Source organism: Chrysemys picta, chromosome 4, assembly GCF_011386835.1.
Source record: "Chrysemys picta bellii isolate R12L10 chromosome 4, ASM1138683v2, whole genome shotgun sequence".
NCBI lineage: Eukaryota > Metazoa > Chordata > Testudines > Emydidae > Chrysemys > Chrysemys picta.
In genome coordinates, this window is record NC_088794.1 from 101,581,997 (window position 1) to 101,599,709 (window position 17,713).

General features: G+C 41.6%; 1 protein-coding gene across 6 annotated transcripts in view; it reads left to right on the top strand.

Annotated features, from left to right (window-relative positions):
- Positions 1–17,713, top strand: part of DPH6 (diphthamine biosynthesis 6) — a 356,254-nt gene that overhangs the window by 21,489 nt on the left and 317,052 nt on the right. The window contains exon 1 of one of the 6 annotated variants that reach the window (XM_065593242.1): positions 6,020–6,265. The exons of the other annotated variants lie outside the window; for them this stretch is intronic. Coding sequence (XP_065449314.1) covers positions 6,230–6,265 — 36 coding nt within the window. The 5' untranslated portion in view covers positions 6,020–6,229. Of the gene's footprint in view, positions 1–6,019; positions 6,266–17,713 lie in introns of those variants that run through there. 6 annotated transcript variants of the gene reach the window in all.

The following is a 17,713-nucleotide window of genomic DNA, read 5'->3' on the forward strand; positions in this document are numbered from 1 at the left end:
TATTTCATAATTATTGAATTGAAATGTTATTTACCATTTACTTGACTTAGTCACAAATTTTAAAAAGTGTTTTTATAGCTTCAGTAACCTGTAGGTCAGCTAGAAAATACTACATCCAGTTTTGTTTAGTTAAGTCTACATTTGCAGATACTTAAAACAAGAATTTGTCTGCTTCTTTTGTCTTAAAACATTGATTTTTTTCTCAAAGCATCAGTACTGTGTGCTAATTTCACCATGACCTTTTCCTTCTTCTACAGTAGTACTTACAATGTACTGTGTTCTCTTCATGATGCACGCCTTGCTCCGATTAATGTGAATTACACCTGGGTGCTGAGAGGAAATAGTACTTCATTGTCTTTACTTAGTTAATTGAAGAATGACAGTATAAAATAAGGCCTGGTCTACACTAGGCGTTTATGTCGAAGTTAGCGCCGTTAAATCGAATTAACCCTGCACCCGTCCACACTGCGATGCTATTTAGTTCGACATAGAGGTCTCTTTAATTCGACTTCTGTACTCCTCCCCGACGAGGGGAGTAGCGCTAAATTCGACATGGCCATGTCGAATTAGGCTAGGTGTGGATGGAAATCGACGCTAATAGCTCCGGGAGCTATCCCACAGTGCACCACTCTGTTGACGCTCTGGACAGCAGTGCGAGCTCGGATGCTCTGACCAGCCACACAGGAAAAGCCCCGGGAAAATTTGAATTTGAATTCCTTTTCCTGTCTGGCCAGTTTGAATCTCATTTCCTGTCTGGACATCGTGGCGAGCACAGCAGCACTGGCAACGATGCAGAGCTCTCCAGCAGTGATGGCCGTGCAGTCTGGGAATAGAAAGAGAGCCCCAGCATGGACTGATCGTGAAGTCTTGGATCTCATCGCTGTGTGGGGCGATGAGTCCGTGCTTTCCGAGCTGCGATCCAAAAGAAGGAATGCAAAGATCTACGAGAAGATCTCTAAAGACATGGCAGAGAGAGGATACAGCCGGGATGCAACGCAGTGCCGCGTGAAAATCAAGGAGCTGAGACAAGGCTACCAGAAGACCAAAGAGGCAAACGGACGCTCCGGATCCCATCCCCAGACATCCCATTTCTACGAGGCACTGCATTCCATCCTCGGTGCTGCCGCCACCACTACCCCACCAGTGACCGTGGACTCTGAGGATGGGATACTGTCCACGGCCGGTTCCTCAGACATGTTAGGGGACGGGGAAGATGAGGAAGGAGATGAGGAGGGCGAGGCAGTTGGCAGCTCTCACAACGCTGATTTCCCCGACAGCCAGGATCTCTTCATCACCCTTGCAGAGATCCCCTACGAAGCGTCCCCAGCCATTACCCCGGACACAGAATCTGGTGAAGGATCAGCCAGTAAGTGTTGTAAACATCTAAACATTTATTTTTAACAAAACAGGAATATTAACAATTAAAAGAATGGGTTGTTCATGATTAGTGTGCCCTAGGCGCTTAACGGTTTAGTAAGGGGCAGTGCAAGTTTTGAAAAGAAATCTAGCAATGTCCGGTTTTCAGTGATTGTCCTGCACAAGCCGCTCTACTGTGTATTCCCTGCTACTGCAGCTACAGTAAAATGCGGTCTATATGTGCGGGGATAGAGCAGTAATCCTCCTGGGACATCTCGATGAAGCTCTCCTGGAGGTAACTTGAAAGCCGTTGCATGAGGTTCTTGGGGAGAGCGGTCTTATTGGGTCCTCCGAAGTACGACACGTTGCCGCGCCACGAGATTATCAGGTACTCGGGGATCATTGCTCTGCACAGCAGGGCGGCATACGGCCCTGGTCTTTGGAGGCTTTCCCGGAGCATTCTCTCTTTGTCGCTCTCGGAGATCCTCATCAGGGTGATGTCGGCCATGGTGACCTGCTTTTAATTAGGTAGGGGAATGTTAGTGTTGGGACTGCTTTCCCGTTCCGCAGCCGAAAGGGATCATTCCCGGGGACAGCCGCGAGGGGGTGGGACAGGGGCAGAGTTCCCGCTTGCCGGATTGCTGGCAGCAGGGACTGACATTGATTTAAATGTGAAATGAGGCCAGTGGTAATATAAAAGTTTTAAACTGCCACAAGTGTACGGCTTACCATGTCTGCCTGCAACAGAAATTCCGTTGTGCTGCCTCGCTTCTCAAATGTGCTGTTCAAGACCCCAGGCACAGAATGCGAAGGCCGAGAATTCGACCTTGTGCTGAGTGCGCATGTGAAAGGTGCTGTGCATGGTCTTGTTCACAGAGAAAGACTATGTTCTTTGTTCACAACTACATTTATCTTTCAGAGGAATTCACTCCCTTTTTCCCATTTCCACAGCCCCGTCTGCGACTGTCTCACAACCTAGCCTGGAATCACACTCCCAGAGGCTAGCGCGGATTAGGCGTAGGAAGAAGAGGACACGGGAGGACATGTTCTCTGAGCTTATGGCCTCTTCCCAAGCCCAGGCAGCACAGCAGACCCAGTGGCGGGAGAACTTGACCCGAATGCACCAAGCCAACATGGATCGGGAGGAGAGGTGGCGGCAGGAAGACCAGCAGGCGACTCAAACGCTGCTTGGACTACTGAGGGAGCAAACGGACACGCTCCGGCGCCTTGTGGATGTTCTGCAGGAACGGAGGCAGGAGGACAGAGCCCCGCTGCAGTCCATCTCTAACCGCCCTCCCCCGCCACCAAGTCCCATACCCACCTCACCCAAAGTGCAAAGAAGGAGAGGCGGCAGAGTCCCTGCTAACTCTCACTCCACCCCTGCAGAGAGCTCTAGTAGCAGAAGGCTCTCATTTCCCAAAATTTGAAAAGTTCTTTCCTTCCCGCCTGACACAAGCCCACGTCCAAGTTTCACCTCCCAATGCCATGTGTAGTTGATAATAAAAAATTCGTTTCTGTTAACTACTGTTTCAATCATGTTCTTTTGGAGGAGGAGGGGAAAGGGGGTTGGAAATTGGACAGGACAGTCTCCTTTGGCAGGGTACATAGTCGGGGGCAGGCACAGCAGCAGGGCACATACACAGTGCAGTGATGCAGTGACTAGTTGCCCCGGTTAGTCTGGGAGGTTGTTTTGATGTAATGTTGGGGGGGGTGGGTTGCTCTGTGACTTTGTGGCGGGGGAGGGCAGTTACAGATCTTAAGCGCCGGTCCTTAGACAGGATCACAGAGCCACACAGCATGGGATCTGTAACCGTCCTCCCCCTGCCACAAAGTCAAATAGACCTCCCATACACACAGTCCCGATCAGGAGGGGTGACAGGCTCCGTTGAAACAAGCATCCCACCGCAGCGGAGCCTGTCAATCCTTGAGTTTAGAAGCTGCATTCGCATCACAACACTAGACCCGCCCCGCACCACAGTCTGCGTCCCAGTTTTAAAAAATTCCCGCTAAAACAGTATTAAAGAAAACGGTGTGCTTTAACAAAGTAGAACTATTTTTATTTCGACACGTGTGTTGGAGGGGGGGTGAAGGGGGTATGTAACTGGATAGGATAGTCAACATTACCTGGGTAAAGAAACGGGGGCAGGTTTAGCTTCTCAGTACACAAACTATAAAATCACAGGTTACCCTGCTCACTCAGGAACTTTGCTTTCAAAGCCTCCCGGATGCACAGCGCTTCCCGCTGGTCTCTTCTAATCGCCCGGCTGTCTGGCTGTGAGTAATCACCAGCCAGGCTATTTTCCTCAACCTCCCACCCCGCCATAAAGGTCTCCCCCTTGCTCTCACAGAGATTGTGGAGCACACAGCAAGCTGCTATAACAATGGGGATATTGGTTTCGCTGAGATCACAGCGAGTCAGTAAGCTTCTCCATCTCCCCTTGAGACGGCCAAAAGCACACTCCACCACCATTCTGCACTTGCTCAGCCGGTAGTTGAAGAGTTCTTTTTCAGTGTCCAGGGCGCCAGTATAGGGCTTCATGAGCCAGGGCATTAGCGGGTAGGCTGGGTCCCCGAGGATGACTATAGGCATCTCCACATCCCCAACAGTTATTTTGTGGTCCGGGAAGTAAATACCTTGTTGCAGCCGTCTAAACAGACCAGAGTTCCTGAAAACACGAGCGTCATGAACCTTGCCCGGCCATCCCACGTAGATGTTGGTAAAACGTCCCCTGTGGTCCACCAGTGCTTGCAGCACCATGGAAAAGTATCCCTTTCGGTTAATGTACTGGGTGGCCTGGTGGTCCGGTGCCAGGATAGGGATGTGAGTTCCATCTATGGCCCCACCGCAGTTTGGGAATCCCATCGCTGCGAAGCCATCTATGATCGCCTCCACGTTTCCCAGGGTCACTACCTTTGGCAGCAGTACATCAACGATTGCCTTCGCTACTTGCATCACAACAACCCCCACGGTAGATTTGCCCACCCCAAACTGGTTCGCGACTGACCGGTAGCTGTCTGGCGTTGCAAGCTTCCACAGGGCTATGGCCACTCGCTTCTGTACACTCAGTGCAGCTCGCAACCGGGTGTCACTGCGCTTCAGGGCAGGGGACAGCAACTCACAAAGTTCCAGGAAAGTTCCCTTCCGCATGCGAAAGTTTCGCAGCCACTGGGATTCATCCCAGACCTGCAGCACTATGCGGTCCCACCACTCAGTGCTTGTCTCCCGTGCCCAGAATCGCCGTTCCACGGCATCAACATGACCCATTGCCACTGTGATGTCCTCGGCGCTGGGTCGCCTGCTTTCTGACAGGTCTGTGCTACTCTCAGACTTCAGGACATCACCGCGGTGCCGTAGCCTCCTTGCCTGACTTTTCTGCATCTGCCTCAGGGAAACCTTTATGATAAGCTGCGAGACGTTGAGAGCGGCCACAACTGCAGCGATGGTCGCAGCGGGCTCCATGCTCGGAGTACAGTGGCGTCCGCGCTGTCAATGACTGGAAAAGCGCGCGAACTGTTTTCCCGCCGGCGCTTTCAGGGAGGGAGGGCGGGAGTGATGGACGGATGACGACAGTTTCCCAAAAGCACCCTCGACTCATTTTGTTACCCAGAAGGCATTGCCGGCTACACCCAGAATTCCAATGGGCAGAGGGGACTGCGGGAACTGTGGGATAGCTGACCACAGTGCACCGCTTCGAATGTCGACGCTATCACCGTTAGTGTGGACGCACAAAGTCGAATTACTGTCCTTAGTGTGGACACACACGTTCGACTTTGCAATATCGATTACAAAAATTCGATGCAAGTAAAATCGAACTACTCTCGTAGTGTAGACAAGGCCTAAGAAAGAGACTTCAGTGAAAGTAATTATGCATTTTATAAAGGGATGAATTAACTTGTTACTAATTTAGTAATAATACTTTTAAAACGTTTAACCTGAGTATCTCAATGTCCTTTTTACCTAATTAGTTAAGCATCTTATCACCACATTGATTGGTAGTACTCTCCCTCTTTTACTAATGAATACATTTTGAAGACTCAAACAGGTGGTCAGTAAATTGATCACACAGTCCTATGGTTTGACCATCATACTCCAGTCTAAGAGAATTCCATTATTCTATTTTTTTCTGTTGAATGAATCTTTAATCAGTGCGGAGGTTCCTTTAAACATTCCTGTTATTACATGCAAAAAGTTGCAGAATATTGAAATTGCAGCAGGTGGTAGGCAATCTTTATGGAGAAGTTTTCAAAAGACATAACCACTGATATGTTCAGACTTTAAAATAACTGCAAACCAAGATGGGTGAGTATAGTTCTGATTTTTGACAAATAAGCTTTATATAGTGCATCAACTGAAATTTAAATTTGTATACAGCAAATGAAATTCATAAAGTGAATATTTAAAAACTAAATATTTTTTGTTACTCAAGTTAAGGGAACAGCAGTGAGAAACACAATAATGGCAGTTATTTTTATGCCTTCTGGTGCTGATTGGGTACTAATTATGTGGTCTAGCTATAGGTGAAAATTCTGGAACTGTGTATCCTGGCTGTAATGCTTAAATGCTGTGTGTTGCTCTGGGCAATAAAATCAGTGACCTATGCTGAGAGAGAAGTAAATAATTGAACTTCTCTTTAGGGGGTGAATTTTTCAGCACCGATTTCTGCATGTAGTTTTCATGTAGTGGATAGTAGCCTCTCTTCACTTTTTGAATGACTAGATCTTGTTCTTCAAGAATTTGCATTGTCCCTTGACACTCATGACCTACATGGCCAGCAGTTTGCTTCTGTTGATTCTCATGTGGAGCCTCTTGTCTTTTCTGGTGAAGATATAGGTTACCATTGTAGTAATTAACAATGAGTGACTTGGTGGATTAATGGAAGGAAGAAGTGGTCATGTGGTTGCCTACACAGTAAGCAGTGTAAAATAATTGTTTTCCTCTGTTTTGTATGTCTTCTTCTATTTACAAGTTGAGGGTTGGATTCTAGCTTGAATTTTAAAATGAGGGGGGAATGAGGAAGCTTGCTAATCAGCAGGATGCCTGCTATCCCCCACTTCTTGTCTGAAATGTTCAGGAGGGATATGTTTTCCTTTCAGAGTGGGATCTTAAGCAACATTTCAGAGGTGACTTCTTACCGTGAGAAATGTTGAACTTTATGTAAACAAGAAAGTCAATGTATTTCTCCCTGTTAGGTGTGTGGAATTGTTTTCTTTCACTCCCAGTTCTGTTGTGTTAATACTGAATAAGCAGAGACAGGCAGGCTAGTGGTGAAAGATGGTAAGCAAGCCTCAGGGCTTTTTCTGGTCAGCCTTAAACCTCTGATTGCCAGGTTTTCCTAATTTCCCATTTCCAGGGCATCGCTAGTGTGACCTTGCTTGCTGAATATGATGTTGTGGGTCTGCAAGATTCTCACATGCATTTGGAAATGAGCAGGCAGGCATTGTTTACAGGACGCCAAATGAACTGTGCACTTATAGCAAGTTTGATAAACACACATTTCCTCCTTTTATCAGTGAGATTGCAGAATGTGAAGTATGAGTTTCCAGTTTTACTCATTCCCTTCAAACCTTTTCCTGTTTAAAAACTGGGTCTCACTAATTGGATGCTGATCTGTTCCTAGGGTTTTTTTTGGTTTTGTTTTGTTTTAAATTCTGCTACTGGTAGTTGACTGTTTATTCCAGGACTTACCTAGGCCAGGTTTGGCAAGTCTTCAGAAAGAAACTTTTCCATTTATTCAGCACAGAAGAGGTTCATCCCTATGAATGTAAAGTGAACACTAATTAACAGTAATGACTGCTAATCACGTTGCTTTTATACTCCTTTAGGAGCACTGCTATTATCCAATGTAGTTAAATGAAATGCTTGTATATGAATCAACAATGCTGTATTTCTTCTAGCAGCTATTGCTCACAATCAAGCTTTGAATAAATTAGTTAGCTAAAATCGGCTTTAATACATTGCATTGCACAGGGAGGAAGTAACCTCAAGTATCTTGTTAAATACCTTGACTGTTCAGAAAGTTATCAACAGTACTAACATTTTGGCACTCAACATTATAGTTAAATGGAAAAATTCATTAGTGTTCAAATCAATTTTGTAAAAGTTATCAAAACTTTTTTCTTGGATTTCATTAGAATTGCTTTCAAAGTGTCATGCATAGATTCAGCAATCTCAATAACAGCAGCATTTGGATCCAATTGCAGGCCTGTCAAAATAAGAATGGAATGTATCACTTAAAAAACCCATTTCTCTGAATTAAAAGTACATTTACTTTTTCGTTAGCAACTACATGTTCCTTAAATTATTAAATCCATTTGTATTATTCCAGTTTTTGTAGGAATTTGTATTCTGTGTGTGTGTATATATATCTATATCTACCTATCTATCTAGTTAGTACCTAACAAAAGCTCTTAGTTTACTTGCATGCATGTAGCACAACTACAAAAAAATATTGCCTCAGGAGGAACCTAAACAAAAATAATTTAATTAATAATTTAAGGAAGCAATAGATGAGTGTTTGGTGTAGTTGTTAACTTAATACAGTGAAGCTTTATTTAACACTTTTCTGTCTAACTCTTGTCTTTCACTAGCAGAAAATAAGTTAAGATTGTGAATTTTAATAAACTGCAAGTATATGGATCATCTTTAATAACCATACAACGTTACGATTTAAGAGTTTAAACAAGTCAAGAAGTGTGTAATATTTCAGATCTCTGCCCTATGGGCTTGTTCCAAAACCCACTGAAGTCGGTAAAAAAAGTCTCATTGACTTCAGTGGCTTTGGATTAGGCCCTGCACTACCAAGGTCTGGTGAAGATGACAAAATATAGGATGAAGCCCCCTTTTCTAGCACACTTATATCCTCCTTTCCTTTCTCTTTGGATTGGTGCTAATCTTGATTTTGATTTGCCTAACATGTATGCAGTGTAGTTGTAGCCATGTCAGTCCCAGGATATTAGAGAGACAAGGTGGATACATCAGACTACCTTTACCAGAGCTGCAGAAGAGCTCTGTGTGGCTCGAAAGCTTGTCTCTCTCTGCAACAGAAGCTGGTCAAATAAAAGACACTACCTCACCCACCTTGCTTCTAATGTGACATGGTAATCTATTCTCATGTTGGTACCTTTCTATTTGGATGTTTATGAGTGCATTTCTTTCTACAGTTATCAATATGTTCTAAGCATTTCTTTGAGCATGCATATGGGTGAATGTCCACCAGGCAATGTCCATTAGCTTTTTGGTTATTTGTGCATCAGTTGTTGCTAAACAGTTCTCTGCTTGATGTCTCCCAATGGGACAAACCCATCTGTTTGCTTGAGCATTTTTTCTTCTATTTTAGCATTTTTTCTTATTTTTCATTGCTTAATTTGTTTTTTAGCACTTTGTTTTGGCCCTTTCTCCTTAACTCACAGGTGAAGCTAACGTTCAAGAGCTTTGTCATGCTGCTGTCAATCGGCCTACTACAGGTTTCAGTATTCAGTGTTTTCGGTTTCCTAGTTGGCAATCTCAATGTGCTTTTTAAGGATAAAAATGAAAAATATTAAAAATACTACTACTGTGTGCTGAGGTAATTGATTTCTTTATATTGTTTACAATGCCCTCATAAACCAGCATTAATGTCTATTTTAAAATTTATTAGCATTTAATGAAGTGTAATTGGGATTAGTTCTAATAAAATGTAATTGAGGATAAGAAAGCTTTAATCTAATTGAACAATAAAATATTTCATCAAATTTTGTATTCATAGGCTTCTTTTTATAAAGTGAATTTTACCTAAATATAGAATTAGTTATTTATGTAAGTGTACCATTTAACACCTCTCCCCTCCTCCCCCCCCCCCAACTGATATCATGTGTGTGTCTCTGTTTCAGTGTAGCAATAACTTGACTCCATTATGTTGAACTGGACACTTATTGTTGCTAAACAGATGCTGATCACTACGTTTAAATTCATTTCTTCTTGAAAGGTTAGGATTTCATTTGATATATATTTTCCTAGCATTACCATTTTTAGAATAGAAATGGTTGATTTGTAGCTGTCATTACAACAAGATAAAATATAGAATTGGCCTTTTCAACAAAAGTGCAGTGAGAAGGTATTCTTCCTGTTGATAGAATTATAGAAGAATTGCATAACAGTCCTCACTAATTTTCATATTGATTGTGGCCAGGATTCCAGTAATAGGTTGCTGTTTGCAAAGGATAAGGAGGTGCTATGATTAGTTACCTTTTCCATGGGAAGCACTACAAAAGGAAATGCCAAATGTGTGCATTGCAATATTCCTCTCAGTCTGACAGTCTGTTATGTGAAGTTTTTTTTGTTTTTGAAGTCCAGTCTTCTTCCGAAACAGAGTTTCTGTCTTTTTGCTTTTGCCTTACTATTGTATTAGGTTTAGTATATTTGCATCCTCTCCACTTTGTGGTTTGTGTGTTTGTGCGTGATGGTGGTCTTTTTTTTTGGTGACAGTTTTCTCTTCTTGGGCCATACTTCCATTGTAAAGCTTCAAAACTGATACAACACTGCCCTCTATAGTTTGTGTGTAAACAGTTACTGAATGAATGCAGCCGGTGTGAGCACACAGGTAAAGAGTAAGATGTTTAGATTTATTTTTAGCTCATACGAGAGCCCATTTTTTTAAGGAAACGTTTTGATTTTTACTGGCTGCTTTACATTGAAGGGAGTGAACAAAATAGACTATTCTGTCTTCTTTCAGATTTATTAGCTACTGCTTGTCATTACCCAGTGGCTATTCAGAAATTTTATCAGATATTCATCACAGTAATTTAAGATGGAATTTTCTGAGCCATACAGACTGTTCTTGAAGTTTTGTTTGAAGCTGAGCTTCAAAACAGAATAATTTTAAACTCAGACTCTTTGTGCTTATTACTTCTTCGTAACTGGCTCTTGCATGGTCTGCCTAGAACTTATGCTTACTTATGAACTGGATACATAGGCTTTATTAATGATGATGTTTTAATTCACACAATGACTGAAGTATTTGTCATTCATTAGTACTCATTTGTCTCCCAAACTCATTTAATGTTTAAATTTCTTTTTTTGTATCTCATTATAGTTTGTGTGCACGTAACTTTTTATTTTATGTTTTTTCCCCACTAAAAGTGAAATTTATTGGGAGGTCTTGTGTTTAAAAAAAAAAAAACCACACACAACCAAAAACACCTCACCACTCCTAGGATACTATTTAAATATTATATGCTACAATAAAAAAGTGTGACCTTTTTAAAAAAAAATGTTTTAACTACAATTAGTTCCCTCTATAACAGCATCATAAAAGTCACTCTGTGAGAAGTCAAATGGCTTTATTTTATGATGGGGAGTGTTAATGTAAGTGTAGAACACACTCTTAATGCACTTCTATGAATTGAAAATCATAAGTCATTGCAGTAAATTATCTTTAATGATGTAACCATTGATGGCTATTCAAAACATTCCTGTATCTCTGGTGATTTGTGTTAAACACATGACTGCCCACATCCCTTGGTACTTTTGGAAGAGTAGGTGGAAGGGTAGATTAATGCACCAGTTTTCTGTCTTTGAAGACCATTTTTGCCGTGTCACAAGTTTTAGGAGTTTCATTTGTAGTAGATACTATTCTGCATCACAAACCACTCTTGGCAGTGTTTGAGATCTGATAATAAATGAAGATGAAGACTACATTAAAATGGCACCTTCCGGTCAGAGGTGAGGTGCTTTGAGAGGGTAATACATAGAAGCTTTGATTTTTGTCTACCTAGTTTATGGATAATCTCTAGCCTCTAGTCATATCAGATCGTCACTTTTCACCAGCATTTGTGATTTTTATATTCTGAAATGCTGCTGGAAGAAGCAATTATCATGGCATGGAGCGTGCATCAGCTAATACAGAAAACACTCCCAAAATCTATTGTCTGTTGACTTATATGAGATAGAGAAGTTAAAAGGACAAGGATGTATTTGTGAGCAAAGTAACTGCTAACACATTAGCAGAAAAGAAGGAAGGAATGTTAAAACTCTGTTAAATAGGAAAATGGTTTTCATTAGTTCTAATAAAATTAGATTTTGTAAAGTGATTACACAGTTATTGCCAATATATACAATCAGTTTTGGTATTTAATGTTTTCTTTGGGTTGAACTGAATCTTCTTGTTAATGGTCTGATTTGGGGCTCTGCCACCTTCATAAGCTTCATATAAGGGTGTTGAGATGTCCTAAATTTCAGTAACCATATTTTGTGGATTTTAGGATAAAATTCATATCTACAATATCTTTTCTTTTTTTCCCCTTTCCCCATATGATAGCCCAGAAACGTATCAGAAATCTGCAGTTGACATTGTGGATTTTTCTAATTTTTGTTAAGTAACCTTGCAAGCAGTAATAGAGAAATGGCAGATGTTGGCCTGTAATGTTTTTATGTGGTGGATTGCATTTCATGTGTAATTTGTGAATTGGTATTTCATCTCCATTTTAAATCTTTTGGATAGCTACTATCAATGGACCTTCAGCACTCACACTGTATTTAGGCACAGTGCATTAAAGACAATGGGAATCTTGTCTCAGTAATGAAAGTCAATTTAGGTACAATAAAAACATTTTAATAATCAAAGCAAATATGGTAGTTCTTTAATTGTTTAATAGGCAAGGTTCAGTTGCAATGAGAAAAGTGTTTAATTTTAAACTCTAACCTCCAAGACAGACAAGATGCTGTGTATTGAGAAAAAAAATGGAATAAGGTATATTTTCTTGCAATAAAAGTACCAAATTAAGATTCAGTTTAATTAAAATAGTGATAAACGTAGATTACATTACTGGAGACAGTGAATTACAGCTGCTCTGTCTAGTGAGAGTCTGCATAATTTACCAAGACGATACGAAGAAGTGACAGAGCAACCACTGCAGACTGTTTCAGGAAATGTCCTGTTTATTCTACTAACATTTCTTTCTTTAATTAAAATGTCAATGATAATTTTACAACCCTCCACCAAAAAATGCAACCCTCCTGAATACCTGCTCCCCATGATTTTTCATGTGGGTGGATTATAAGGGAAACTGTTGTGGTTTCTGACTGAAAAAGAACCCATAAAGTAAAATAATTTTTAGAGTATATTTTAATTTTGTAGGCTGCAAACACTTATTTTCAAAGAAATTACTAAAGATTAACTGCTAAATAATTTTTGTCTGTCCTTTTATGAAGTCTGAGCTGAGACAAATTTTCAAGGGTAAGATTGAAAAGGAGGTTTTAACAGACAAAAGTATTTAATTTCCAAAACTTAACTGTCTTAGAAGAGCAAAAGTTATGCAGATTGAGTATTGAGGGTATCTATTTATGATATTGTATTTCTATGCCCAATCAATTCCTTTCTTTTAGATTTTCAGAATAATGTCATAAGAAATAAACTAAATATGCTATATAGCAATGGCTATGAAAGCTTTGGAGAAGCACAAATAATAGTTTAAAAGTCAAATTTAAGATCTGAAAATGCGTGTGTGTGCGTTTGTGTGTGTGTGTATATATATATATATATATATAATCAGTGACAGTTTCTGTAATATACTGTGCCTTGTTGGTATACTATATAAAATAAAGCATTACATAACTAAAAGAAAGATGACACTTCCCCCCTCCTCTGCCCTCCCACCCCCTGAGAGTTTAAGTGTCGCTGTTACATCCTTAGTGTCCCATTTGTTATTAACTTGGAATTGAAGTTTACAGACCATATTGATATTTTTTTCTTTCTGTGGTTTGAAGGAATAACATTTTTTAACAACAAAATACATTTTGTAATGTTATGTTATGCATATTTTTAAAAGTGCTATGGGAAGTAAAGTAGTATTCTTAAGGCTGCAGTAAAATGACATTTACAGTTAGATGATGAATTAGGGATGGAAGACCACTGGGTGCTTTTCCTCTTTTCCTGGTATTTCTTTTAATTTAGAACTATTTGTTCTGCATTCTGTTGGCCTCTTTTGTTGCTGTCCACAGACCACTTGTTTCGTGTTCTCTTCCTTATTCCCTAACTTAGTAAATGATTCTCTAGATAGCCAGTGGTGCTGCCTAGACTCTGTTTGATGTGGTTTGATACAAGACTTTTTTGTCAGGTATTTCTTGGTGTCTGAAACAATGATACCATCGTATACCGGCAGGGCACAGTGTATTACTGAAACTGTCATTGAAAGTAGATGAATTGAATTATCTAGTATAGCGTTGTCTGCTTGGTTTTCTTTAGCTTCCATGTCTCTGGCCCATGTGCTAGAACAGACAGACAGACAGACACACACACACATTTGACTTTTAAACTGCTATTTGTGCTTCTCCAAATCTTTGATAACCATTGCTATATAACTATTTGCCTCTCCTACTGAATTACTCATTCCCTTCCCTGTGTTCATCTTTCATTCTGCTACAATTTGTTTTTTCATGTAAGAGAAACAATTCTCCTTTTATCACCTTCTTTTAACTTTGTTAAGAGTTACTCTTGGTCTTCAGTTGTCAAGATGTTTGGTGCTGGAAGTACCCCTGTTGTCTGTCACACCCCCGTTATCTCTATACTACTGGAGATCAGATCATTATTCTTGGGAAAAGTCTATCAGTCATTATTTATTACCCACTAGCCATAGTGACTTATTCATTGCCTGAATCATCATCCCCCAAAGTATTGCTTTACAGAAATGGTGATGTATGCTGCAGAGGGAAGATCAATAAACGCTTTCAGAACAACTTTTATTGTGAGACTTAGATCTTATTTTTTATACAAGGTCCATGATATTAGCTACAGAGTGGTTTTAGAATTCTGTCATTAAGTATTCTGCCCTCCCTAAGGGAGAGACATTAATATGTTAACTAACTTCTATAGAGCAGCAGTGACTGCTATAGTTAAGGTTGCTTAATGGTTTCCATTCTAATTCTCTTAGTCATCTCTTTTCCAAGCTGAAAAGTCCCAGTCTTATTAATCTCTCCTCATACAGAAGTCCCCAAATATTTTTTCTTGTCCTTTTCTGAACCGTTTCCAATTCCAATATATCTTTTTTGAGATGGGGCGCCTACATCTGCATGCAGTATTCAAGATGTGGGCGTACTATTGATTTATATAGAGGCAATATGATATTTTCTGTCTTATTATCTATCCCTTTCTTAATGATTCCTAACATTCTATTCGGTTTTTTGACTGTCACTGCACATTGAGTGGATGTCATCCAGAATGGCTCCATGATCTTTCTTGAGTGGTAATAGCTAATTTTGACCCCATCATTTTACATGTATAGTTGGGATTATATTTTCCAATGTGCATTACTTTGCATTGATGAACATTGAATTTCATCTGCCATTTTGTTGCCCGGTTACCCAGTTTTGAGAGATCCTGTTGTCGCTCTTCGCAGTCTGCCTGAGACTTAACTATCTTGAGTAGTTTTGTATCATCTGCAAATATTGCCACCTCACTGTTTACCCCCCTTTTCTAGATCCCTTATGAATATGTTGAATATGACTGGTTCCAATACAGACCTCTGGGGGACACCACTATTTACCTCTCTCCATTCTGAAAACTGACCATTTATTCCTATCCTTTGTTTCCTTTTTTTTAACCAGTTACCAATCCATGACAGGACTTTCCCTCTTATCCAATGACAGCTTATTTTGCTTAAGAGCCTTTGGTGAGGGACCTTGTCAAAGGCTTTATGAAAATCCAAGTACACTATACCCACTGGATCCCCCTTGTCCACATGCTTGTTGACCCCCCTCAAAGAATTCTAGTTGATTGGTGAGGCATAAATTCCCTTTACAAAAACCATGTTAACTCTTCATCAACAAATTAAGGCTATAGAGTTCTTTGAATTATGATCAGAATAACACGTTGTGGAGCTGATCTTATCACCATATGAACCTACAAAGAACACAAAACCATTAGAGATTAATGTTGGTTTCCTCTTCGAGTAGCTTTGCATATTCCCACTTACAGGATACTGCACCATGTTTTGGTGCCTTGTGGTAGAACCCTCTTCCTGCAGCATCAGTTTAGGCACTCTGGCAACCTGACTCATCCCTCAGCATCTCCAGCATACTGAGGGCAAGGCTATATAGGGGGTGGAGCACCCTCCCCACCTCAGTTCCTTCTAACTGTGTACCTGAACGGATGTGAACCCCTCTCCTGTCTCTTCAAGGCTGGAGTCTTGTTTCTTTCAAAAAAGTTAGCGTTAGCTTATAGTAAGTTAGTGAGTAGTAAGGGTTTCTTCCTGGTTTTGTGGTATGGCAGAACTGAAAAAGGCAAAAAGAGCCAGAGGTTAAAAGGTGTGCTTTCTGCCCCACTGTCTTCTCAATATCAGATGACAGCGTGCAGTGCCTGAAGTGTCTGGGAGTAGGCCCACTTGCTTTCTAAGTATTTGATCTGTTGGAAATTCATCCCCAGAACCCACAAGGACAGGGAGGTTCGTCTGCAACTCCTGCTTAAGGAAGGCCTGAGCCTAGATCTTGTAGATCCATTCAGAATTATGTTTTAAGGTTTGAAGAGTCAGCCTCGGCCCTCATGGCTGCTGTCATTTCTGATTGACTGAAGGGTTCCAAGGATGTGCAGACCCTATTGGGCTTGGACTTGGTTCCTGTGGCTCCCTCAGTCAAACCCCTGAGGTGATATATCCAAATCATATGGCCATATATTCAGATCCCACTGCCCCACCCCGGTTCCAGAAGTAAGGTCAAGGACTAGTTTGGCTGCCCTCACTGGTGCCACACCTCCTGCATCACAGCAATCTGACCCTGATGTAACCCTTCCGGCTGCGGGATGAGGATCGGTTCTGGCTGCCTTCCCCAGATCCTGGAGGATGGATATAAGTGGTCCCTCTGAACTAGGGCAGTCAGCACCTTCAGTCTTCGATGCTGCAGCACTGAGGGAAAAAAAGTATAGGAACAAAACAGCCAAAGTTAGCAGTGCCAATTCCTGCTCATCAGAGTTATTGGATCTGTTCGATTCTGAGAGGGGCAGAGACCTGGTCCACCTCCAGCTTCAGTAACTAAGGAAATGAACCCATGTGTATCATCTGATCCAATGATGTCCAGACCTTCGGCTCTGCTGTTGTTTCCTGACTTGGTCTTTGTGTTGGTTCCAGCAAGTTCTGTGATTGTGGCAGCCTAAGTCCACCTTTAAGCTCTGGTGCATGCCTCAGATCCAGGTATGATGCTCACTATACCTAAAAAGAAGCATGTGTCCTCAGTTCTAGGGTCTTTGTCTCCTTTTAGGAAGAAGAGGCCAGATCCCATTGCTGTTTCTTTCCCAGAACACTTCCTGATCTCTCCTCCAGGGACCCTTGCAGGACAGTGCTTAATAGTGCCAGGGCTTACCAGGTCTGAGCACTGGCATCTCTGGGCTTGCTGCTTCAGTTATGAATGTAAAAAAGTTGCTTGAGCCCAGGCACCTCTTTCGTTACAAATTAAGCACTGCTGCAGAGTCTCCTTAAAGAGCTGAATCCCCATTCCTCCCTCCGGATTCATTACTATCTCTGGTACACTCTCTCAGATCCAGACCACGACCCTCTCCAGGAGGAGAATAGAAGTAGAATGCAGACACCTCTAGCTGGTTTGGACCATACCCTGTGGTCCATCGCTTGTTGGCATGTTCCCAGCCAGCAGCTGTTGGGGAGACTGGCAGTCCTGGAGACCATGGCCTTATTGGGGGCCACCTCAGGACCTCTTTCATTAACCTCTGCACGGATGGAGAGGTGATGTTTCGTCTTCAAAAAATCTGAAAGCCCAAACATCCTCAAATCTGACTCCATTGATACAGACAGATACCGAATTCTCTCTCTAAGAAGGAGGATGAAGAGAGAATTCCTCTCTTTGAATAGGAGCATTTAGAAACTGACTTTGAGCCTGATCTGTCGCTAGATGAACATATGGGAATGGCGTCAAACTCCTGTTCTTCTCAGGATGCTATGTAGCTCCACAATTTGTAATTCCTCTACCTGCGGAAGAGATTTCCTACCCGGTATTTGATGACCTCTGTGCTACTGCCAAAAGTAGGATATGACTCCCTATCCTGGATAAGTTGTTACAACTGGCCAAATCTGTGTGGTCCAATCTCGCCTCATGTCAGTCCGTCTCTAAGAAGGCTGACAAATTACAGCAGATACCATCTGAAGGGTTCTCTTATTTCCATACCCACCCTGTGTCCGATTCGCTGGTGGTGGCTGTTGCTGGCCAAAGGATGGGGTATGGACAATTACACTCCACCCCAGGTGATGGAGGGGAAAAAAGATTGATTCACTGGAGAGAAAAGTATTCTTTTCCTCATTGCTTGGTATCAGGGTGGTGAATTAACAGGCAGTCATTGCCCATTACCAATTCCATATATGGGGGAAAATGTCACTTTTTTCT